Source organism: Aegilops tauschii, chromosome 3 (assembly GCF_002575655.3).
Source record: "Aegilops tauschii subsp. strangulata cultivar AL8/78 chromosome 3, Aet v6.0, whole genome shotgun sequence".
NCBI lineage: Eukaryota > Viridiplantae > Streptophyta > Magnoliopsida > Poales > Poaceae > Aegilops > Aegilops tauschii.
This window is the reverse complement of record NC_053037.3, coordinates 620,858,892-620,882,978: the sequence shown is the minus strand read 5'-3', so window position 1 is coordinate 620,882,978 and position 24,087 is coordinate 620,858,892. Positions and strand designations below refer to the sequence as shown.

Below are 24,087 nucleotides of genomic sequence, written 5' to 3'. Positions count from 1 at the left end.
TATTGTATGAAGTGCAAAAGCCATGTAATTGCTTTTCTTTATCACTATGCGTTAGCGATAGTTGTAGAAGCAATAGTTGGCATGACGACCTCGACGCAACGACCCTACGATGGAGATCAAGGTGTCAAGCCGGTGACGATGGAGATCATGACGATGCTTTGGCGATGGAGATCAAAAGCACAAGATGATGATGGCCATATCCTGTCACATATTTTGATTGCATGTGATGTTTATATTTTATGCATCTTATTTTGCTTAGATCGGCGGTAGCATTATAAGATGATCCCTTCACTAAATTTCAAGATAAAAGTGTTCTCCCCGAGTAATCACTATTGCCAAAGTTCGTCGTTTCGAAGCACCATGTGATGATCGGGTGTGCTAGACTCTACATTCACATGCAATGGGTGTAAGACAATTTTTGCACATGCAGAATACTTGGGTTAAACTTGACGAGCCTAGCATGTACATACATGGTCTCGGAACACTAGAGACCGAAAGGTCGAACGTGCGCCATATAGTAGATATGCTCAACATAGAGATGTTCACTATTGATGACTACCCCATCTCACGTGATGATCGGACTTGGGTTAGTTGATTTGGATCACGTATCACTTAGATAACTTGAGGGATGTTTAATTAAGTGGAAGTTATTTAGTAATTTGATTAATTAAACTTAATTTATCATGAACTTAGTCTTATAGTTTTGCATGTCTATGTTGTAGATCAATAGCTAGCGACATAGCTCCCCTATATTTTTGATATGTTCCTAAAGAAAACCAAGTTGAAAGATGACAGTAGCAATAATGCGGACTGGGTCCGTGATCTGAGGATTATCCTCATTGTTGCACATAAGAATTATGTCCTTGATGCATCGCTAGGTGACAGATCTGTTGCAGGAGCTGATGCAGACGTTATGAACGTTTGACAAGCTCGATATGATGACTACTTGATAGTTTAGTGTGTCATGCTTTACGGCTTAGAATCGGGGCTTCAAAGACGTTTTGAACGCCATGGAACATATGAGATGTTCTAAGAGATGAAATTGGCATTTCAGACTTATGCCCGTGTTGAGAGGTATGAGACCTCTGACAAGTACTTTGCCTACAAGATGGAGGAGAATAGTTCAGCCAATGAACATGTACTCAGAATGTCTAGGTACTACAATTTCTTGAATCAAGTGGGAGTTAATCTTAGAAATAAGATAGTGATTGACAAAGTTCTCTAGTCACTATCACCAAGCTACTAGAACTTCGTGATGAACTATAATATGCAAGGGATGACGAAAACGATTCCCGAGCCCTTCGCGATGCTGAAATCGGCGAAGGTAGAATTCAAGAAAGAGCATCAAGTGTTGATGGTTAACAAGACCACTAGTTTCAAGAAAAAGGGCGAGGGGAAGAAAGGGAACTTCACAAAGAATGACAAGCAAGTTGCCACTCACGTGAAGAAGCCCAAAGCTGGACCCAAGCCTAAAACTGAGTGCTTCTACTGCAAAGGGAATGATCACTGGAAGCGGAACTATCTCAAATACTTGGTGGATAAGAAGGATGGCAAAGTGAACAAAAATATATTTGATATACATGTTATTGATGTGTACTTTACTAGTGTTCGTAGCAATCCCTGGGTATTTGATACCGGTTCAGTTGCTGAGATTAGTAATTCGAAACGGGAGTTGCAGAATGAAGGGAGACTAGTTAAGGACGAGGTGACGATGTGTGTTGGAGGTAATTTCAAGGTTGATAGGATCACCATCGCACACTCCCTCTACCTTCGGGATTAGTGTTGAACCTAAATAAATGTTATTTGATATTTGCGTTGAGCATGAATATGATTAGATCATGTTTATTGCAATACAGTTATTCATTTAAATCAGAAAATAATTGTTGTTCTGTTTACATGAATAAAACCTTCTATGGTCATACACCCGATGTGAATGGTTTATTGAATCTCGATCATAGTGATACACATATTCATAATATTGATGGCAAAAAATGCAAAGGTTATAATAATAGTGCAACATACTTGTGGCACTGCCGTTTAGGTCATATTGGTGTAAAGCGCATGAAGAAACTCCATGCGGTTGGATTTTTGGAATCACTTGATTATGAATCATTTGATGCTTGTGAACCATGCCTCATAGGCAAGATGACTAAAACTCCGTTCTCCGAAACAATGGAGCGAGCTAATGACTTGTTGGAAATAATACATACCGATATATGCGGTCCAATGAGTGTTGAGGCACGCGACGGGTATCGTTATTTTCTAACCTTCACAGATGATTTGAGTAGGTATGTGTATATCTACTTAATGAAACACAACTCTGAAATATTTGAAAAGTTCAAAAAATTTCAGAGTAAAGTGAAGAATTATCGTAACAAAAAAATAAAGTTTCTACGATCTGATCACGGAGACGAATATTTGAGTTACGAGTTTGGTCTTCATTTAAAACAACGTGAAATTGTTTCACAACTCACACCATCTGGAACACCACAACATAATGGTATGTCCGAACGTCGTAACCGTACTTTATTGAATATGATGCGTTCTATGATGTCTCTTACCAATATACCACTATCGTTTTGGGATTATGCATTAAAGACGGCCGCATTCACGTTAAATAGGGCACCGTCTAAATCCGTTGAGCAAACAATTACTTAGTATTCTCCTGATTGACATCTTCATACTCGCAGTTCTTCATGGACAGCAAGGACTCGCTGCTGTGGCTATGTATGATTGGTCTACTCTGCAGACTGCAAGTTTGGCATGAGATTCGTGTCATGCTGGCAATTCTTTTCTCTTTGCACCACGAAGCACAAACCGAAACAATGCGATGCGATTTCAAAGACTTGTCAGTGCCCCCTTTGATGGGCTAGAGTAACGTGCACAAGAAGGCAGGCATTGACCGACTGACTTGGGAGGTCATTGCTGTGCGACTGGCTGGCAACAAGTAAGTAATGGAGTGTGGCCAAATCAACCACCTCGACGTCCACAAGTAAGTAGTGGAGTGTGGCCAAATTAACCACGTCAACGTCTACTGGAGTCTTGTTGTCCGCCATGTCTTGATAGTTGGGTCAAGTGTCATCATTTATTTCGACTAACACGCCACTAAAAAGCTATTCGGGGCCTCGTTAGATAGTTTTGTGTCCCTATATGAAGGAATGGTGGGGGATACCCTACAACATGGGGCGGATGAGAATGAGGTGCTTAAAGCTCCTTTTACAGAAAAAGAGAGGCTAATTTTGAGGTTATTGCGCAAATGAAACATAATAAGGCACATGGGCCGGATGGATTTTCGATAGCATTCTATCACAAGTGTTGGAAGATCATTAAGGGGATCTTAGCCCATGTTTCAGGATCTGCTTAATAGCCAGCTTCAGCTTTTTAAACTTAACTTTGGGACAATCACTCTGCCGCCCAAGAAGGAAGAGGCAGTTCGCAATGAACAATTCAGATCAATTTATTTGCTTAATGTTAGTTCTATGTTTTTTTCTTAAAATGAATACTAATCGTCTCACACAGATTGCGCACTCTGTGGTCAAGCCAACTCAGACTGACTTGCGATGTCAATTTTATGCGACCAACAACAAGTATTGGAATGTGGCCAAGTCAACCACGTAAACCTCCACAAGTAAGTAGTGGAGTGTGGCCAAATCAAGCGCGTCAACGTCTTCTGGAGTCCTGGTGCGTACTCCCTCCGTTTCTAAATATACGACCTTTTAAAGATTTCAATATAGACTATATACGAAGCAAAATGAGTGAATCTGCACTTTAAAATGTGTCTATATACATCCGTAGGTAGTGCGTATTGAAATCTCTAAAAGGTCTTATATTTAGAAACGGAGGGAGTACCATTCTTGTTCTCCACCATGTCTTGTTAGTTGGGACAAGTATCACCATATGTTTCCACTAGCAAGCCATATAAGAGAAGGCCCTCCTGAGCCATTCACTTCACAACACTGTGAAATCCTCAAATACATATACTGATGTCTAAACTGAATCTCAAGTGCAATTGGGAGCTGTGAAAGGGGGTGTGGATCATGAGCATTTTGCCAGTGATCTATGCACTACTCCCTTTGTTGGTACTCGGGTCACGAGGAAAGCTAGCTGCGCTAGCATCAGGAGGCGTAACAAGTTACAACCCTGCAGGAGGCTGGGTGCAACCATGGTTTTAAATAGCCCGCTATAGCTCCGTTATAGCACGCTATAGCATTTGAAAAAGGTCATGCGCTAAGGGTCATTTGTCCAAACACATGAGAAAACATTTTAAATAGCGTGCTATAGCATTTAGAAGAGGTCCGCCGCTAAAAGGCTTAGCGCGCTATTTAAAACTTTGGGTGCAACCCTCACATGGCACGCTCCACGGTTGCCCAAAGAGCTGTGGAAATGTGAGCATCGGCTACCCCTTCGGCATCGGATCCAGGTGTTCCCGGGGGCCGACTTCAACCTCACCTGCAACGACACCGCGCATTCCCCTAGACTGTATTTGCGTGATGGCATCACCCAGGTGATTAGCTTTGAAGAATCATTTTCTCGTAGTAACTCCATCGCGGCCTCCTTCTCGCATACCATCCCTATGCAACCTGGTGTCAGTGTCTACAACTTGTCTTTGAAACTGCCTGGGAAATCCTTCTCACGTGAGACCATTATTCTAAACATTACGGGCTGTGACCTCGGGATATACTCTGTCGAAGATGATGGCACCAGGTTGATATGCAGCACCGTGTGCCTGGATCCAGGAATTCCAGAGATGGCGGCTATGCACAACTGTGAAAGTACTTCCGGATGCTGTCATCTTTATATGGAGGGTAACACTAGTTTTCACCTCAAACTTGTCAACAACCACAGCAAAAGCAACATTGATGCACTCTCTAACCACACCTCTAAGCTGTGGGATAGAATCAACATAGCTAGTGATGGGCCGAGTGGCCTTCTGCTATGGTGGCAGATAGTCGACCAATCCAACTGTGTTGCTGCCAAGAAAAACAGGGCAGACTATGCCTGTATCAGCGAGCATGCCGAGTGCTTTGATGGAAGCCATGGCTACAGCTGCATGTGCAGCATTGGCTATACAGGCAACCCCTACTTTCCAGATGGTTGCTCCAAGCTCGACGACAGAGGTAAATCCTCTTCTCCTAATCTGGCGACCAAATATACAACTATTAAGAATTTTGTGCATTGATAGTACATGCTAACTTTTGACTGATCAAACTAGGGTATAATCCAATTCCGAGCAGGGCTGATTGCACCCGTTGGTGTGGTAACGCTAGTGTGCAATTCCCATTTGGCTTAGAAGAGGGTTGCTTTGCAAGTGAAGATTTCCACCTTAACTGCACAAATACAACGTCATCAGCTGCCCTGATTTTGTTAGAGGCGAAACAGGTCATCGGCATAAATATTGATGAAGGGACCGTTAACATCACCAGTCTTGACCAACAGGGCATATACAGCATGACTGAAAATTTTGTGTTTCCTATTCCTGGGTCATTCTCCTCTGCGCAATGGGTTGCTGCTAATCTAAGTTGTTTAGAGGCCCAGCAGAATAGCTCTAGATATGCTTGCGTGAGTATCAACAGCAAGTGCGTGGAAGTAAGTGTTAAAGACCTCGATTCTGTTCATAGAGTATATGTTGGTTACCGTTGCAAATGCTCAGATGGCTTCCAAGGAAATCCATACATCCAAACCGGTTGTCAAGGTATCGCCCCCTCTGTAGGCTTAGAAATGTACTACTAGCTATCTGTTAACTGCCTCAAAGATAGTTTTACAGATGTATAAAAACATGTGCTACTTCAAAAAGTTGCTTATTATTATTAGACAGTGATATTATTTTCCTAATTCTAGTTTGTTTTGTCATCCGTATAGGTTTAATTTAATTGACTGGCTTACCTTTGATATTAACTAAATGCTGTACAGTCTTTTGGTTTCCATGTCATAGATTTATCGACGTGCCTTATTAGAAATTTGTTAATTTCAGATATCAATGAATGCCTACAACCGAACAAATGTAAAGGGATCTGTCATAATACCAAAGGAAGTTTTAGTTGTACTGAATGTCCTCGCAAGACTGAGTATGATCCACTAAAAATGCAGTGTACTAAGAGGCAACAACCTCTGCTCTTAGGTAAGACTATTATTGTTACATTTTTTATAAAAAAGATAGAACAGAAACTTAAAAGAGCTTAATGCCTACAGGTATAATTATTGGGTTGTCTTGTGGTTTCGGCATTCTATTTCTGCTTCAGTGTAGCACTTCTCATTCGTAGATGGAAACGAAATGTTCAAAAGCAACTACGGAAGAACTATTTCCGGAAGAACCAAGGTCTTCTACTAGAAACGTTGATATCATCGGATGAAACTGCAAATGAGAATACTAAGATTTTCCCGCTAGAAGAGCTGGAGAAGGCAACAAACAACTTTGATCCTACACGTATCATCGGACGTGGGGGCCATGGCATGGTTTACAAAGGCATATTGTCTGATCAGCGTGTCGTTGCAATAAAAAAGTCTAAGATCATTAAGCAGTGTGAGATCAGTCAATTCATCAATGAGGTCGCAGTCCTGTCTCAGATAAATCATAGAAATATTGTGAAGCTATTTGGATGTTGCCTCGAAACCGAGGTTCCACTGCTGGTATATGAGTATGTATCCAGTGGCTCACTGTCTCAAGTTCTTCATGCTGATTCAAATAAAGGTTTTTCTTTAGCCTGGGCTGATCACTTAAGGATTGCCCAGGAAACAGCAGGAGCTCTATCTTATCTCCACTCTTCAGCTTCAATATCAATCTTCCATCGTGATGTGAAGTCCTCAAATATACTCTTGGATGGGAACTACACAGCTAAAGTTTCGGATTTTGGTGCGTCAAGGTTGGTTCCGATTGATCAAACACACATTGTCACTAATGTGCGAGGTACATTTGGGTACTTAGATCCAGAGTATTTCCATACCAGGAAGCTAAACGAGAAGAGCGACGTGTACAGTTTTGGTGTGGTGCTGGTGGAGTTGCTTCTCAGAATGAAGCCTGTTTTCTCAAGTGAATCAGGCACAATTAAGGGCTTATCAAACTATTTCCTCCAGGAGTTCAATGAGGGAAGAATCACAGGTATTGCTAATTCCCAGGTGATCGAGGAAGCAACCGAGGAAGAGATCAGTACTGTCGCTTCTTTGGCAGAGCGTTGCTTGAGGCTACACGGCGAAGAAAGACCAACCATGAAACAGGTGGAGACGGAGCTGCAGACTCTACGGACAAAACGGATGAACTCATCTCAGCCTGATCCGAGTTATGGAGAACAGATGCAAGCAAGGCCGTTGACTCAAAGGAGTAGATCTTCTCGGCAATCGTCCGTACGGCCAGGAGGTAGCCAACGACGCTATAGCTTGGAAGCAGAGTTCTTGTCATCTGCTAGCCTACCACGTTAGATGAGGCTATTGAGCTTATAATAATGGATAATTTGCTTCCCTCTTTTATGAACTGTTGCTAGAACCTGTATTACAGGCTAGTTAGGTTGGGAATGTAATAAGTCATGATTTCAGTCATCATGATTGTATCAGTTTCTCGGTTGGAATTATGCTTGGTGATATATGTAGACTGAATTTTGTTACCCTGAGATGATTAGAAGAGATGTAGTGGATTATATTAGCAATGATTTTGAGCACTCATGCTGTCTTGTCATTGCCACCGTTCTTAGGCATTGGGTTCTCTCCAGTTCTTGAGATGAATCCATTTGTCCCAGAAAAATGTACAGATGCTCATTTCTTGTTATCGTTTTAGTTGATTCTCTATATGCCTCTACTTTATCTCCAGCATTGAGGTTGTTAGACTTCGTATTGTAGCCTTACTGTGTAAACCATACCTTATTGGTATTGGACTTGTATGCCATCATTATATATATGTGATAGGCCACCCCTTTAAGGGTTGAGCCAGTTCCCCCAAAACCTACGTTTTACATGATATCGAGTCTAACCTAGGTCCTCCACCTCCACCCCACCCGCCGCCGCCGCACCAACACCCTAAACCCTAGGGCTGCCGCCGCCGGCGCCATGATCGCTTCCGCTTCGGGCGCCGCCAGCTCCGGGTCTATCCCCGCGTCGCTTGCCACCCTCCTCAACCTCCCACCTCGCCCCTGGCTCCGTCAGCGCCTCAGTTCTTCGGCACTACCGCCGTCGGCTCCCTGTTTTCAGCGCCGATCCCACCGTCACCGTCGCGACGGCCTCAGCACCAGTCGCGCCGCCGCCGCCCGCGATGGCCTCCTCCGGATCCTCCTCGACACTCGCCGTCATCCCGGCGACCTCGGGGGAGACGCTGCCCGTGGAGCCACCCGCGGCCTCGCTCACGGCACCACCCGCGGCCGTGATCCCGATCATCCCCGCGTCGTCACCCGCGGCATCGGTCACGGTCGTGGATCCTGTCGCGGCTCCGCCGCCAATCGTTCCTGCTGCTGGCGCAATCACGCCCACCGGGCCGTTCCACTTCGACAACTTGATCGCCATCCGACTCACGTCGGACAACTACTTGTTCTGGCGCACCAAGGTCCTACCGCTGCTACGCAGCCGGTCTCTCCTAGGGTTTGTTGATGGTTCGCTACCATGTCCTCCGCAGGTCATCCCTACTGTCCACGGCCCGGCCATCAACCCGGAACACCATATGTGGGTGCAGCAGGACCAGGCGATCCTCTCTGCCATCCAGGGTTCCCTCGGCGACGGGGTCGCTGGCCTTTGTCTCTTCGCTGCCACCTCCATGGATGCCTGGACGACCCTGGAGCATGCCTTTGCCCAGGTCTCTACCTCCCGCTCGATGGCCCTTCGCAGCGAACTTGCCGACATCAAGAAGCTGGACTCCTCCGCTACGACCTACTTCAACAAGATGAAGGTGCTGGCGGACACGCTCACCTCTATTGGTCGGCCGCTTAGCGACGAGGAGTTCGCCGGCTTCGTCATCAAAGGCCTCGACACCGACTACGACAATCTCGCCGAGGCCGTCCACAACGCCAAGCCAGCGATGCCTCCTCACGAGCTCTACTCACGCCTCCTCTTCACCGAGCAACGCGTCGAGGCTCGTCGCTCCTCCGACACCATCACCGCCCAGCCGGCGGCCTTCTGGGCCTCTCGCGGCCAGCGCCCACCTGCCCCGTCACCTGGCAAGGCAGCCCCGCCCCCTGCATCGACCCTGGGTGTGGGCCCTAACACTAGGGTGGTGTGCCAGCTATGTGGTCATGAACGCCATGTTGCCTCCAAGTGTCACCGCCGCTTTCAGAGGAGCTTCCTTGGCATCGGCAACGACGGCAATGGCAACGAGCGCCAGTTTGCCATGGCAGACTTTGTTGGGGAACGTAGCAGAAATTCAAAATTTTCTACGCATCACCAAGATCAATCTATGGAGTCATCTAGCAACGAGAGAGAGGAGTGCATCTACATACCCTTGTAGATCGCGAGCGGAAGTGTTCAAGAGAACGGGGTTGATGGAGTCGTACTCGTCGTGATCCAAATCACCGATGATCCTAGCGCCGAACGGACGGCACCTCCGCGTTCAACACACGTACGGAGCAGCGACGTCTCCTCCTTCTTGATCCAGAAAGGCGGGAGGAGAGGTTGATGGAGATCCAGCAGCACGACGGCGTGGTGGTGGAAGTAGCGGGATCCCGGCAGGGCTTCACCAAGCGCAAGCGGGGAGGAAGAGGTGTCACGGGAGGGAGAGGGAGGCGCCAGGGCTTAGGTATTGCTGCCCTCCCTTCCCCCCACTATATATAGGGCCAAGGGAGAGGGGGGGCGCAGCCTTGGCCCTTCCTCCAAGGAAGGGTGCGGCCAGGGAGGAGTCCTTCCCCCCCAAGGCACCTCGGAGGTGCCTTCCCCCTTTAGGACTCTCCCTTTTCCTTATCTCTTGGCGCATGGGCCTCTTGGGGCTGGTGCCCTTGGCCCATATAGGCCAAGGCGCACCCCCTACAGCCCATGTGGCCCCCCGGGGCTCGTGGACCCCCGGACCCCTTTCGGCACTCCCGGTACAATACCGATAAAGTGCGAAACTTTTCCGGCGACCAAAATAAGACTTCCCATATATAAATCTTTACCTCCGGACCATTCCGGAACTCCTCGTGACGTCCGGGATCTCATCCGGGACTCCGAACAACTTTTGGGTTACCGCATACTAATATCTCTATAACCCTAGCGTCACCGAACCTTAAGTGTGTAGACCCTACGGGTTCGGGAGACATGCAGACATGACCGAGACGACTCTCCGGTCAATAACCAACAGCGGGATCTGGATACCCATGTTGGCTCCCACATGTTCCACGATGTTCTCATCGGATGAACCACGATGTCGAGGATTCAATCAATCCCGTATACAATTCCCTTTGTCAATCGATATGTTACTTGCCCGAGATTCGATCGTCGGTATCCCGATACCTTGTTCAATCTCGTTACCGGCAAGTCTCTTTACTCGTTCCGTAACACATCATCCCGTGATCAACTCCTTGGTCACATTGTGCACATTATGATGATGTCCTACCGAGTGGGCCCAGAGATACCTCTCCGTTTACACGGAGTGACAAATCCCAGTCTCGATTCGTGCCAACCCAACAGACACTTTCGGAGATACCTGTAGTGCACCTTTATAGCCACCCAGTTACGTTGTGACGTTTGGTACACCCAAAGCATTCCTACGGTATCCGGGAGTTGCACAATATCATGGTCTAAGGAAATGATACTTGACATTAGAAAAGCTCTGAGCAAACGAACTACACGATCTTGTGCTAGGCTTAGGATTGGGTCTTGTCCATCACATCATTCTCCTAATGATGTGATCCCGTTATCAACGACATCCAATGTCCATGGTCAGGAAACCGTAACCATCTATTGATCAACGAGCTAGTCAACTAGAGGCTTACTAGGGACATGGTGTTGTCTATGTATCCACACATGTATCTGAGTTTCCTATCAATACAATTCTAGCATGGATAATAAACGATTATCATGAACAAGGAAATATAATAATAACCTATTTATTATTGCCTCTAGGGCATATTTCCAACAGACTTTGGTCCTCCCGCCGCCGCCTTGTCTGCCCACATCGCCGCCAAGGGCAAGGACCCGCGCGTCGAGCAGGGATACACACCATCCTACCCTGTTGATCCAGCCTGGTACATGGACACCGGCGCCACGGATCACATGACGAACGAGCTCAACAAACTCTCCACCTACCAGCCCTACTACGGGCACGATCAGGTTCACAGCGCCAATGGTGTAGGTATGCCCATCTCTCATATTGGCCAAGCATCTCTTTTAACTAGTCATCCCTCTAGGCAGCTTCATCTTCGTAATGTTTTACGGGTACCCTCGGTAACTCGTAATCTTTTATCTGTCCCTAAGCTCACCTTTGATAATCATGTCCTATGTGAATTTCACCCTTTTAATCTTTTTGTTAAGGACCGAGCAACCCGGGACGTTCTGCTTAGTGGCCGGTTGAGCCAAGGCTTGTACCGTTTGGAGGAACCATCCGCCCCGTGCGTCTTCAGCGGTGTTCGTGTGTCGCCTTCCCAGTGGCACTCTCGCTTTGGTCACCCCGCCACACCCATCGTTCGCCACATAATCCACCGTCATGAGCTGCCATTAGTGTCTAGCAATAAAGAGATGTCCGTGTGTGATGCCTGTCAGCAAGGCAAGAGTCATCAGCTACCTTTTGTTTCATCTACTAGAGAAGTAAAGAACCCCCTCTTGAAATTGTGTTTTCTGATGTGTGGGGTCCGGCACAAACATCTGTTAGTGGTCACAAATATTATGTCAGTTTTGTTGATGCCTATAGTCGCTTCACTTGGCTTTATCTTCTTAAGCGCAAATCTGATGTGTTTGATATATTCATACAGTTTCAATTGCATGTTGAACATCTACTCCAGCATAAAATTATCCATGTTCAATCAGATTGGGGGGGGGGCGAATATCGCAACCTCAACACCTTCTTTAATAAGCTTGGGATCTCTCATCGTTTATCATGCCCGCATACACATCAGCGGAATGGCGTTGTTGAGCGCAAACATTGCCATATAGTTGAGACCGGACTCACACTTCTTGCTCATGCTTCTGCACCCTTTCGTTTTTGGAGTGATGCTTTTGCTACCACGTGTTTTCTCATTAACAGATTACCTACGCGTGTTCTTAATATGAAAACTCCGATCGAACTTCTCTTAGGTGAAACTCCTGACTATACCCTTTTTAAGGTGTTCGGGTGTGCTTGCTGGCCTCATCCTCGTCCTTATAATGATCGCAAACTTGAGTTTCGCTCCAAAAAGTGTGTGTTCTTAGAGTATAGTTCTCTCCATAAAGGCTACAAGTGTCTCCATGTCCCAACCAATCGAGTCTACATATCTCGGGATGTTGTTTTTGATGAGACCGTCTTCCCCTTTTCTGCCATGCCTCAGTCATCCACCACAGCAGCATCTATGCATTCATCTCCTCTTATGCCTGGCCAATTTGAAGATGTTGCCTATTCGCCTGTGTTGTTACCTAATCATGGTGCAGGAATTGGACGTGGAGCTCGCCTAGAACTCCTCCCTAACGGACCCGCTACGTCGCCTGTGGTGCACGTCGATCGGCCGGTGCATGCACCACCTCCCGCCTTGACCCCGCACCAGGCGCCCCGTCTCCAACCGCGCCTGGGCCGGAGCCCATGCTGGCTACTGCGACCGGGCCAGAGCCTACGACGGCCTCCTCTGAGCAGTCTCCGTCGCCACCTCCTCGCCCGGACTCCCCTAAATCGTCGCCCTCGCGATCCGCGCGGGTGTCCTTGGTGCCTACTTCGCCCGGGTCTGCAACGGCTCACACGCCGCCGGGGCCTACGTCGCCTGGCCTGCTGTCGCCTGGTCCGCCGTTGCCCGGCCCGACGTCACCCGGTCCTTCTTCCCCGGAGTCCCCTGGACTGGCCTCACCTGATCCGGACATCCCGCCGGCCCCAGTGTTTGCTCCCCCGCGGCGTCCACACACTCGCAGCCGCAGTGGCATTGTTTGTCCCAAGGAGCGCACCGATGGCACGGTCACCTATCTTGCTGCTTGCCTGGCTCATGCTGTGGATGATCCAACCGCCGAACCGCGGAGTTATCAAGCCGCTATGAGTATTCCACACTGGAGGGCTGCTATGGAACAAGACTATCATGCTCTTATGAAGAATAAGACCTGGACACTTGTTCCCCCTCTGTCTCGCGTGAACATCATTGATTCGAAGTGGGTGTTCAAGGTGAAGAAACATGCAGATGGTTCCATTGAGCGCTACAAAGCGCGCCTCGTGGCTAAGGGCTTTAAACAGCGTCAGGGCCTGGACTATGAGGATACATTCAGCCCAGTTGTCAAGCCTACACTACAAGAAATATGTCAACTAGTGACCTTCTGTCAGTGACCCTGGAAGAATTGGTCATAGATCTATGACCATTTCAGACCAATTGGTCAAAAGCTGTTCGGGGGGCTCCAAACCCTAAACTATAACGACCATTTTGGTCAGAAATGTCGTAATTTCCTTACACTGAATGGTTATAAAGCAGATAGCACTAGTCCGCTGCCTTATTTCTAGCTGATCACGGCCAATATAGATGGTCATAACCTTGTAAATTGTGGTGGGTTGCTATGACTAGGCGCCACCTCATCAGTTTTGCCTATGTGTCATGTCCATGTGTCAATTTTTGCCCCAGGTTGTGAAGTAACCTATATTTCTGTCATTCCCAAAATTCCCAAAAAATCTCATAAAATCTTTGGGTCATATATTTGTCAAATATGTAAAAAAACCTTCCTTGCCTAGTTCAAAAATAACTCAACAATATTCATTTTCCTATTCTGTCCAGAGAAGAGCATTGTGAAGGAAGTACCACTTTGGCATGTCCAAATAGTATCTATTTTCTACAGTGCTTTCCTATGCCCAAATAACCATCCTCCACCAAATGCCAGCTCAATCCATTCATTATTTTGAGCCCAGCATCAACATTCGTATTTATGTCCAGTGTGGTACTTTGCAAAGCAAGTACCACCTAGGCTCCTTCTTTTGAGCTGAAATTTTGTGAAGACGGTCTTCTTAGTAACTGATCATCCTCAGCCAAAACTCATGCCCATTAGCCATGTGCATTTCCCGTACCTCTAATCAAACACTTGGCTGCTAATTCATGTTTGAGCATCGATCGGTCTCCTCGTGAGAATCTTATGTTGTAATTTTATTCCTAGCACCTACCTGGGGAGTGCCCAACCCACTAGACATTCCTAGGCCACCCAGAACACATGGCAACGCCACGGTCACGAGGTGACCACGCGGCGGGCATGCGAGTTTACGCGCTCTAGAGTTGGGGCCCTCGGCCACCGTCCAAACCTCGACGTATCGCCACAAAACCATGTATTTATAATTAAATAGGTACTTATGTAACTAGAAATGATTTTTGGAAAAAATAAATAGCAAACTATGAGGCAGCTGCAGTTCAAATTTGACCCGCTTCCCCCTAAATCGGCGAAATTTTGTCTTTTTCACGAGAGGTGGATCGAAACTTTTGACACCCAACCATTTTGTCAATTGTGCATTAAATATATCCTAGTATTTTATAAAATTGATTTGGTCCAATTTTTTAACAAATATATGGTAGGTCCTTCACAAAAAAAATTCATTTTGGGCACTCAGAGAATGGAAAATGAATTTTTCGTCCAAAGAAAATGAAAACTTCCTTAGGCAACATTGTTTGTCATTCCAAGATGCACCCTTATGCACAATATAAGATCATTTGAACAAACTATGTCATGAATGTGGGCATAAGATTGAGCATTTGGGTTGAAAGCCATGCATCTTCACACTTGATAGCTCGTTTCTGAGAACACTTTTTAAAAATAATTGTCGTATTACAAGTTTATAATTTTTGCTGGTAACTTGGCCACATATAATGACATAATGCGAAGGTTTTGCAATTTTTTTATTTTTTTTTTGAATTTTTTATGCCCATTTCAAAATGCGGTCAAAACGGCGGGCATGACCGTTCCTAGCTAGTGATTGAATCTTGGAATTTTTTTTGTGTTTGTATGATTAAATAGGTACTTATGTAACTAGAAATAATTTTTGGAAAAAATAAATAGTAAACTATGAGACAGCTGCAGTTCAAATTTGATCCGCTTCCAACTGAATCAGCGGAAAATTGTCTTTTTCACGAGAGGTGGATCGAAAATTTTTACACCCAACAATTTTTTCAATTATGCATTAAATATGTCCTAGTATTTTAGAAAATTGATTTGGTCCAATTTTGCAACAAATATATGGTAGGTCCTTCACAAAAAAATTCATTTTGGGCACTCGAAAATTGGAAAATGAATTTTTCGTCCAAAGAAAATGAAAACTTCCTTACGCAACATTGTTTGTCATTCCAAGATGCACCCTTATGCACAATATAAGATCATTTGAACAAACTATGTCATGAATGTGGGCATAAGATTGAGCATTTGTGTTGAAAGCCATGCATCTCCACACTTGATAGCTCGTTTCTGAGAACACTTTTTAAAAATAATTGCCGTATTACAAGTTTATAATTTTTGCTGGTAACTTGGCCACATATAATGACACAATGCAAAGGTTTGCAATTTTTTGATTTTTTTTTTGAATTTTTTATGCCCGTTTCAAAATGCGGTCAAAACGGCGGGCATGACCATTCCTAGCTAGTGGTTGAATCTTGGAAAACTTTTTGTGTTTCTATTATTAAATAGATACTTATGTACCTAGAAATGATTTTTGGAAAAAATAAAGAGCAAACTATGAGGCCGCTGCAGTTCAAATTTGACCCGCTTCCAACTGAATCGGCGGAAATTTGTCTTTTTCACGAGAGGTGGATCAAAACTTTTTACACCCAACCATTTGGTCAATTGTGCATTAAATATGTCCTAGTATTTTAGAAAATTGACTTGGTACAATTTTGAAACAAATATATGGTAGGTCCTTTACAAAAAAACTCATTTTGGGCACTCGAAAAATGGAAAATGAAATTTCCGTCCAAAGAAAATGAAAACTTCCTTAGGCAACATTGTTTGTCATTCCAATACGCACCCTTGTGCACAATATGAGATCATTTGAACAAACTATGCCATGAATGTGGCCATAAGATTGAGCATTTGGGTTGAAAGCCATGCATCTTCACACTTGATAGCTCGTTTTTGAGAACACTTTTTTAAAAATAATTGTCGTATTACTGGTTTGTTATTTTACCTGGTAACTTGGTCACATGTAATGACACAATGCAAAGCTTTTCTAATTTTTTGATTTTTTTGAATTTTTATGTCCGTTTCAAAATGCGGTCAAAACGGCGGGCATGACCGTTCCTAGCTAGTGGTTGAATCTTGGAAAACTTTTTGTGTTTCTATGATTAAATAGATACTTATGTACCAAGAAATGATTTTTGGAAAAAACAAAGAGCAAACTATGAGGCAGCTGCAGTTCAAATTTGTCTTGGTTCCTACTGAATCGGCAGGGTTTTGTCTTTTTCACTAGAGGTGGATCGAAAGCTTTTGGTAGCCAACCATTTTGTCAATTGTGCATTGAATATGGCCTAATCTTTATAAAAATGATTTGGTCCAATTTTGCAACAAATATTTGGTAGGTCCTTCACAAAAAAACTCATTTTGGGCACTCGAAAAATGGAAAATGTTTTTTTTTTGGCCAAAAAACTCATTTCTCATGGCATTTTTTTAAAGATATTTATCTTATTTCATGTTTGTTACTTTTCCTGAAAACTTATTCACATTTGGTGACACAATGACAAGGTTTTTCATTTTATTTTTGAATTTTCTCAGGTCATAAAATAGCTGATATGATTTTAACACGCTATTTTTAGTCAACTACGACCAATTTAAGTGGTCATAACGTGAAACTGCATTCTGATTGGTCCGTGGACATCTCACGCGGATCGTGCATGGAACACCGTCAGATGCTCGCGGATCCAACGGCAGTCCTCGGCCCACCACACCAACCCCGAGCCCACCTAAGCTCTACTCGTGGACGTTTTCCATCCACCCCCCGCCTCCTTTCTTTCTCTGCCTCCTTACTTTCTCTGCCCCTCGCTCCCTCACAATCCCTCGCCCGAAATCCTTGCCGCCGCCACCTACGCCTCTTGTTCCGGCGTGTTCCGGGGGGCCTCGCCGGCGCCTAGCCCAGATCCGAGCTCCCCTGCCTCCGCTCTTCCCTCCCCTCCGGCCAGATCCGCCTCTCGCGGCCCCGATAGCTCATCCCCAACCCCTTCCCACGGCTAGGGTTTCGAGGGTGGCGTTCCCACCAATTCCGGCGCGGCGGCGGCGACTGTGCTCCGCCCTCTTCGACGCCCACCAACCTAGCCACATGGCACGACCATGGCCATGGCGGCGGCCAGATCCACCCCCTCCCTCATCTCCTCGCCGCCGCCACCTCCTCCCCGTCCTGCAGCGGCGCGTCCCGCCACCACCTCCTTCCTCGACGCGTCTCGCAGCGACGCCCATCGCGTCCCGCAGATGTCGTCCCCAATCACCACCGCGTTCCCCAATCCCCACCCCAACCAAAATCTTCCCCATCTCCCCCGGCCGGTTTACCTCCCGTCCGCGTCCCCTTCCCCACCCCCGCTCCCAGATCGCGCTGCGCGCCGCCCCTGACCGCCGCCGGAACCCCACCCCTCCGCCGACGAGGCCCGACCCCGCGGGGGCCCAGCCAAGATGGTGCTCGCGCAGCTGGGCGGGAGCATCTCCCGCGCGCTCGCGCAGATGAGCAACGCCACAGTGATCGACGAGAAGGTGCTCGGGGAGTGCCTCAACGAGATCTCCCGCGCGCTCCTGCAGTCCGATGTCCGGAAGATCGTCAACCTCGAGACCCTCGCCGCCGGCACCAACAAGCGGCGCATCATACAACAGGTCCTGCCCGCTCCACCTCCCTCAATTCATTTCATGCGCTATTCGATCGAGGGACGCGCGTGCCAGGGGGACTGGTCGGTTGGAGGCTGATGCCCTTGTGTTTTTCCTGCTGCAGGTCGTCTTCACGGAGCTCTGCAACATGCTGGATCCAGGGAAGCCGGTCTTCACCCCCAAGAAGGGCAAGCCCAACGTAGTCATGTTCGTCGGATTGCAGGGCCAGTCTGACTCACCAACCAACCTCGCATGCTTGCTCTGTTTATTGTTCTACACCTATTACTGAATGTATATATGTACCACTCTGTGTGTAGCATTTTTCTAACTGTACAATAGCACTCACTCCTCTACTGTCACATAATAGATTAGCCCTGAATTCATCTAGTTTGGATCAAAACAGAACCATTGATTAATACTAGATGATTGTTACTGTACATTTGGTTACAGATTTCTTTGAACTAGTTTGATTCCCTGCTGATCTACATCTTTTACTTACTCACATGCTTGACTGAATTTGCTACTGCTGTTACTCTAGTGGTGAACGAGATAGGCATTCTATTGCTTGTTTCCTTGCTTCCACAAATTAAAACTCTGTAATCTTGTTAACTGCTACCGCTGTCATGAACCACACATCTGAGCTGAACTTGACATTGATTTGCTCGTGTGTCAAGTATGGATAGACTTTGCTATTCACCAGTATTCAGGCGGTTGAAGTGTGCGTGTTGCTGCGGCTGTCAGGATGTCGTTGGGTTGTTATCACTAGTACTAGTCCTATCAAATTGCCTGTGAGTAGTTCATTACCATGCTATCCAGGGGATATTCATTTATGTGCCTGTGAATTCGTTCTTGGTGTGTATGTATGTATTACTGTTATTGTCGTTCCTTTTCTGTCTTCTTTTGTCAGATTTTGTTTTTTGTAGTAATTTAAGTTCTGTTTTGTAGACCTATTTGTTTGTGTTACTGTTCTATTTGTCCGGTGATGAAAAACCTGTTAATCATACCATCTTTCGGGACTGATTGGTCGCAGTGCGCCCATGCTGTCATTCTGCAATTCTGAGGACAAATTGAACAGCTTGACTGTAATTTTTTTGAATACTTCCGAACTTACATGTCATCTATTTTTCAGTTTTTTTATTCTGTTGTTTACTATGTATAGAATATGGCTGGACAACGATGAAAACCGAATAAAACACCATCTTTTTGGACACCTAATGACTGGACAAATATGTTCATATTTTTTAAGTTGCTTTGATCTTTGTTGATAATTTTTTGGTCTAAAATCTTTCTCTATGAAGAGAGTACAAGCAGACGGGCGGTCTGAACTGATGCCATGTTGATATGTCTGCATCATCTGTGCTACCCTTGTGGTTGGCATCTGAGAGAAAAAAATTGTGCACTTTGTTCTTCTCATAAGTTACATTTTTTTTAATTCTTCAGCTTTTTGTCCTGTTTGCACTTAGCTTCTACTATCCCTCTTTGTTGCACTTGGTCTAAGGGGGATGTAGTGGGCGCGGATAGAGAAATGGTTTACTTGCCAACCCTTTGCAGCGTTTGCCATTTCTTTGGATTAGTGGCAGTGATTTGAACCTTACCCGTGCTTCTGATTAATTCATGAAGGACAAGGGAAAACATGGTTGAATTTCTTAATATGAGGCAAAAAGAGACACTCACATTATTGTCATTCTTTTAGATTCATGTGTTCTGTTTGACCATGGCTGTGATGATAAACACTTTCAACAAACATGACAGTTCTGCTTCTGAAAATTCATGACTGAAAAACCTGTTATACAAGACCTGTTTAGTACTCATGTATTATGGCCGTGGCTTATTTATTATGTGCTTGTTGTGCCTTGTGTATTGGTGCCTAATTAGCTTCTGTTAGGGGATAATCTACTGGTTATAGCAAGATTTTACTATTGTGCCGTGGAATAGATGGTTCATGTGTACTGCAATGTACTAGTTGAGCTCTGCTGGCTGTACTAGTCGAACTCTGCTCCTTCTAACTCATATCAATTTTGCTCCTTCTGCTGTACAAGTGATGCTTGTGTGATTGTTGATGGACAGGAACTAGCAAACTTTGTTGTTTTGCAACTGAATGAACGCAACTCAGTTTGTACGTCACCCAGCTTGCTGCTGCGGTGGCTGTCGATGCCGACGAGCCTGCAACATCTCCGATGAGCTGCAGGACCTGGACACCTTAGGTATGCCCTGCTCCTCCTCCTTCCACCCTCATCTCATGTGCGCCAAGTCCATCTATCTCATGTGCATGTAGATCATGATGTACCAGAACCCTGCAACAGAACTACTGATGTAATATGCAAAGAACAAATTGAAACCATGTTCTATATCCTGACTTGTTATTTTCTTCTCTAGCAAATTGTAGACATGAATCTCTAGTTGACCTATTGTTTCATAGACATATATATGCATTTCTGCTGCTTTATCATACATTCGATCCATAAATCTGCATTTCTGTGAAATTTTGTTAAATATATATTTTCCAGATAGTCTATACACTAAACCTGGAGGTTTGAATATCTACTCCAGGAATGAAAATGCTACTCTAATGACTTTGTGTTCACCCTTTTACAGGAGCTCCAGGCCTAGGAAATTTCAAGTTTGAAGTGGCGTGTTCTGATAGTCCAGAAAAGTGAAGAAGTCTGGAGTGTATTTGTAGTAGGAGTTATATGTTCTGATAGTATCACATGTAATGGTGAAATGAATTATGTAAAGATTGTGCTATTAGCCAAAATTGGCATGTGGTTTGATAATTCTCATTTGTTTGCTGTTCTGATTGAAATAATTGTGTGGAAATTGAAACATTGGCTGTCTTTAATTAGAACCTGACAAGTGGGACCTAATAGTATTTGGCATATAAAAAGGCCATTTTCCAAATAATGTTCACAGGAAAAAAACCTAAAAACTAAGGAAATGGACTGTAAAAAGGCCGAGGCCCAATTGAGAAATAGATGCGGCTCAAAAAAGAAACCAAAAAAGGATCACAACCCTGGAAATAAAAAGGCTGCAACGTTGGGCTTGGCCTGTGTAGCCGACCAAAAATTCACCTGAAAAAACAATAAATAGGCTGAATTGTTAGGCTCGGCCCATGTAAAACACCGAACTGGACTGGGCTGATTCTTATCCATGTCAGCTTACCACGCTGGATCCTACGTGGTCTGGGGAGGCTGCTAGTGACCAAAATTTTGGTCGAAGAACCAACGACCTTTTACAGAAGGTCGTTAATTTCAGTTTACGACTGCCAGCTTTTGACCTTCTGTTTTTGGTCAAAAAAAAGGTCGCAAATGAAAAACTATGACTTTTCAGCGGCCAATAGTGAGGGTCACAAGTTGACATATTTCTTGTAGTGCTACCACTATTCGACTTCTTCTGTCTCTGGCAGTTTCTCGTGGTTGGTCTTTCCGCCAGCTTGATGTGCAGAATGCTTTTCTTCATGGATTGCTTGAAGAAGAGGTTTACATGCGGCAGCCACCTGGATTTGTTGATCACACAGCCTCATCATCTCTGTCATCTGACGAAGGCCATATATGGACTGAAGGAGGCTCCTCGTGCCTGGCATGCTCGCCTGGCTTCAGCTCTACGCACTCATGGGTTCATTCCTTCGACGACTGATACTTCACTGTTCATATTTCAGCGACCGAGTGTGACCATGTACCTCCTTGTGTATGTGGATGATATTGTCCTGGTGAGCTCATCTCCGACGGCTGCTGATGCTCTTGTGACTGCACTTGGTCGTGATTTTGCAGTTAAGGATTTGGGACAGCTTCATTTCTTCCTGGGTATTGAGGTCGCTCATCAGTCTCGTGGCAGTTTGGCTCTCACCCAGAAGAAGTACTCTCTTGATCTCTTGCGTCGTGCTGGTATGCTCAAAGTGCAAGCCATCGCCTACGCCCATGTCCTCCACTGACACCCTTTCTGCTACTGATGGTGCTCTTCTCTCTCCTGAGGATGCTACTGAGTACAGGAGTATTGTTGGTGGCCTGCAGTATCTGACGATCACACGTCATGATCTCTCCTTTGCGGTTAACAGGGTGTGCCAGTATCTTCATGCTCCTGCTGATGTACACTGGTCTGCTGTGAAGCGCATACTGCGTTATGTGCGTCTCACTGTCTCCTTTGGTCTTCACCTGCGCCCCAGTTCCTCTGGACTTCTTTCTGCATTCTCTGATGCTGATTGGGCTGGGTGTCCAGATGATAGGCGATCCACGGGGGGACATGCTGTGTTCTTGGGTCCTAATCTGATCGCCTGGAGTGCACACAAGCAAGCCACTGTTTCCCGCAGCAGCACAGAAGTTGAGTACAAGTCGGTTGCCAATGCAACTGCTGAACTTATATGGATTGAGTCCCTACTTCGAGAGCTAGGAGTTGCTCAGCCACATCCTTCGGTCCTTTGGTGTGACAACATCGGTGCTACGTTTCTGTCGTCAAACCCGGTGTTCCATGCACGGACTAAACACATTGAGATTGACTATCATTTTGTGAGGGAACGTGTTGCACGGAAGCTATTACAAGTCAGGTTTATCTCTTCAAAAGATCAACTTGCGGACATCTTCACCAAGCCTCTACCTTCTCCCATGTTTGAGGTCTGTAGGCGCAATCTCAACCTCCTAGATACTTCAGGAGTGAGTTGAGATTGAGGGAGGGTGTTAGACTTCGTATTGTAGTCTTACTGTGTAAACCATACCTTATTGGTATTGGACTTGTATGTAATCATTATATATATGTGGTAGGCCACCCCTTTGAGGGTTGAGCCAGTTCCCCCAAAACCTTCGCTTTACAGAGGTTTTGTACTTTGATGGCTCCACTTTATCTTGAGCCAATAGTTAGCCTTCTGAGGATGGATTCAGTTGCTATTGGTGATCTCAGCTGAGGCAATCAGTTAATTAGCTTATCTTCCACTGGATGCATGGGACTGAAGTTCCCCAGCTGTTTGTCGCTGTTCATGAGTTGGATGGCATCAACAACCGATCCCCCTGCTAGCGAGCTCCTGTGCAAGTTGGCATTTTTCATGCGGTAATTTTGTGTGCCCGAGCTCATATGTTCCCGTTCCATCAATTTAATTTGCTGATGTTAAGGGCCTTTAGCCCGAGCATATGGTGGACTTCCTGTCTATGTTTGGCATGAATTTTTACTAGTTGCTGGTAATCCCTTTATTGTACAGAGCAAACCTTCGGAAATCCAGAAACAAGGCATGTAATTAATGTGATTTATTAGGGACAGAGATAGGCTGGTGGCCCTTTTTATGGGCTAGAATTAGAGATAGTATTGACTGACTTGCGAGGCCTCCATGAGTGACGACAACAAACAATTCAAGAAGCAGCAAAAATTCCTACAAATCAAAGAGATAAACCTGGTCCGAGAAATGTGAACATGGCAGATCTCAGGCAGCTTGCAGAGGATATTCATGGTTACTTTTCATGTGGCAGGTGGGCATCGTTTGAATGCGGAATGGTAGTGCGCAATCGATTGTGGATGCCGCCCTCATGAAACCGTTAGCTGTCTGGCAATCCTCAGTCCCGCCTAGTGGAAGATAAGCTAACTGACAGCTACTAACAGTAACTGAACTCGTCCCCAATTTTAGCTTCTTTTTTTAAGAAATCCAAATTCAAGCTGAAACCGAGGGCATACCGTAGCAAAAATTCAGACCGCTGGAGACTGATTCGAGATGCAGGATGAGTTAAAAATTAAAAAGAAACGAGCACCAGTAACGGATTGCTTAGGATTTTGAGGGGAACAAGTGGATTCATCACCAGAACTGAGGATCGCCCGGTGCCTTGCACTGTTTGGGACTTAGGGAAGTTTTTTTTCCAACCAGGCTCACACCCCTTTCCATTAATTTTGCAATGAACGGAAATACATCTGTCTGTCTGTAGCATCAGTTCAACATAACATACTAACTAGGCACCGAGCCATATAGAGCAACTACCAGCAAAGGGGGACTGAAAGGGGGGAGAGAGTTGGTGCATCGCCAGGAAACCCATCGCATGATGATCTTGAAATGGACCATCAGCTATGGGGCGAAAACCTGACGACACAACAAACCAGAGCTTAGATAAAAGACCGTCTAGGGGATAAGACTCCGCAAAAGAAGGGCCAAAAGATAACAACAATGATCCAGCGGGCATCAAACTCCTGTGGATGAAGGCTATGCTAGAATAGGATGAATAGCTAGCCGGTCTGGATACCATCACCATCTCCCAGAAGAAGCATGCC

The 24,087-nt window shown here is 45.6% G+C and overlaps 2 protein-coding genes and 3 non-coding genes across 5 annotated transcripts; all 5 read left to right on the top strand.

Moving 5' to 3' along the window:
• Positions 1–400: 400 nt before the first annotated feature.
• LOC109784085 (uncharacterized) lies at positions 401–7,565 on the top strand. The gene is made up of 10 exons (XM_073495800.1): positions 401–586; positions 773–878; positions 1,275–1,724; positions 2,042–2,500; positions 3,157–3,244; positions 3,520–3,628; positions 4,421–5,117; positions 5,213–5,692; positions 5,933–6,118; positions 6,245–7,565. The coding sequence occupies exons 1-10, from the start codon at positions 401–403 to the stop codon at positions 7,411–7,413; spliced, it is 3,930 nt and encodes a 1,309-aa protein (XP_073351901.1). The 3' UTR covers positions 7,414–7,565.
• Positions 7,566–17,004: 9,439 nt separating this feature from the next.
• LOC109784082 (signal recognition particle subunit SRP54 2) lies at positions 17,005–20,627 on the top strand. The gene is made up of 3 exons (XM_020342684.3): positions 17,005–17,862; positions 17,978–20,057; positions 20,449–20,627. Exons 1-2 carry the CDS (start codon positions 17,668–17,670, stop codon positions 18,140–18,142), a joined length of 360 nt encoding a protein of 119 aa, XP_020198273.1. The 5' UTR covers positions 17,005–17,667; the 3' UTR covers positions 18,143–20,057; positions 20,449–20,627.
• LOC120962172 (small nucleolar RNA SNORD96 family) lies at positions 18,827–18,918 on the top strand. Its single transcript, XR_005753020.1, has one exon. It is a non-coding gene; the product is annotated as a small nucleolar RNA SNORD96 family (small nucleolar RNA).
• On the top strand, positions 19,428–19,512 carry LOC120962249 (small nucleolar RNA U36a). The gene has a single exon (XR_005753091.1). It is a non-coding gene; the product is annotated as a small nucleolar RNA U36a (small nucleolar RNA).
• LOC120962182 (small nucleolar RNA Z223) lies at positions 19,564–19,655 on the top strand. The gene has a single exon (XR_005753030.1). It is a non-coding gene; the product is annotated as a small nucleolar RNA Z223 (small nucleolar RNA).
• Positions 20,628–24,087: the final 3,460 nt, after the last annotated feature.

Bases quoted from the DNA above. Each gene is read 5' to 3' on its own strand.
- LOC109784085 (XM_073495800.1), top strand. From the start codon at position 401: ATGGGTGTAAGACAATTTTTGCACATGCAGAATACTTGGGTTAAACTT. The intron at 3,245-3,519 runs GTTATTGCGCAA...CGTCTCACACAG, and splicing joins AAAGAGAGGCTAATTTTGAG to ATTGCGCACTCTGTGGTCAA. The intron at 5,693-5,932 runs GTATCGCCCCCT...TCCATGTCATAG, and splicing joins CATCCAAACCGGTTGTCAAG to ATTTATCGACGTGCCTTATT.
- LOC109784082 (XM_020342684.3), top strand. From the start codon at position 17,668: ATGGTGCTCGCGCAGCTGGGCGGGAGCATCTCCCGCGCGCTCGCGCAG. The intron at 17,863-17,977 runs GTCCTGCCCGCT...TTCCTGCTGCAG, and splicing joins AGCGGCGCATCATACAACAG to GTCGTCTTCACGGAGCTCTG.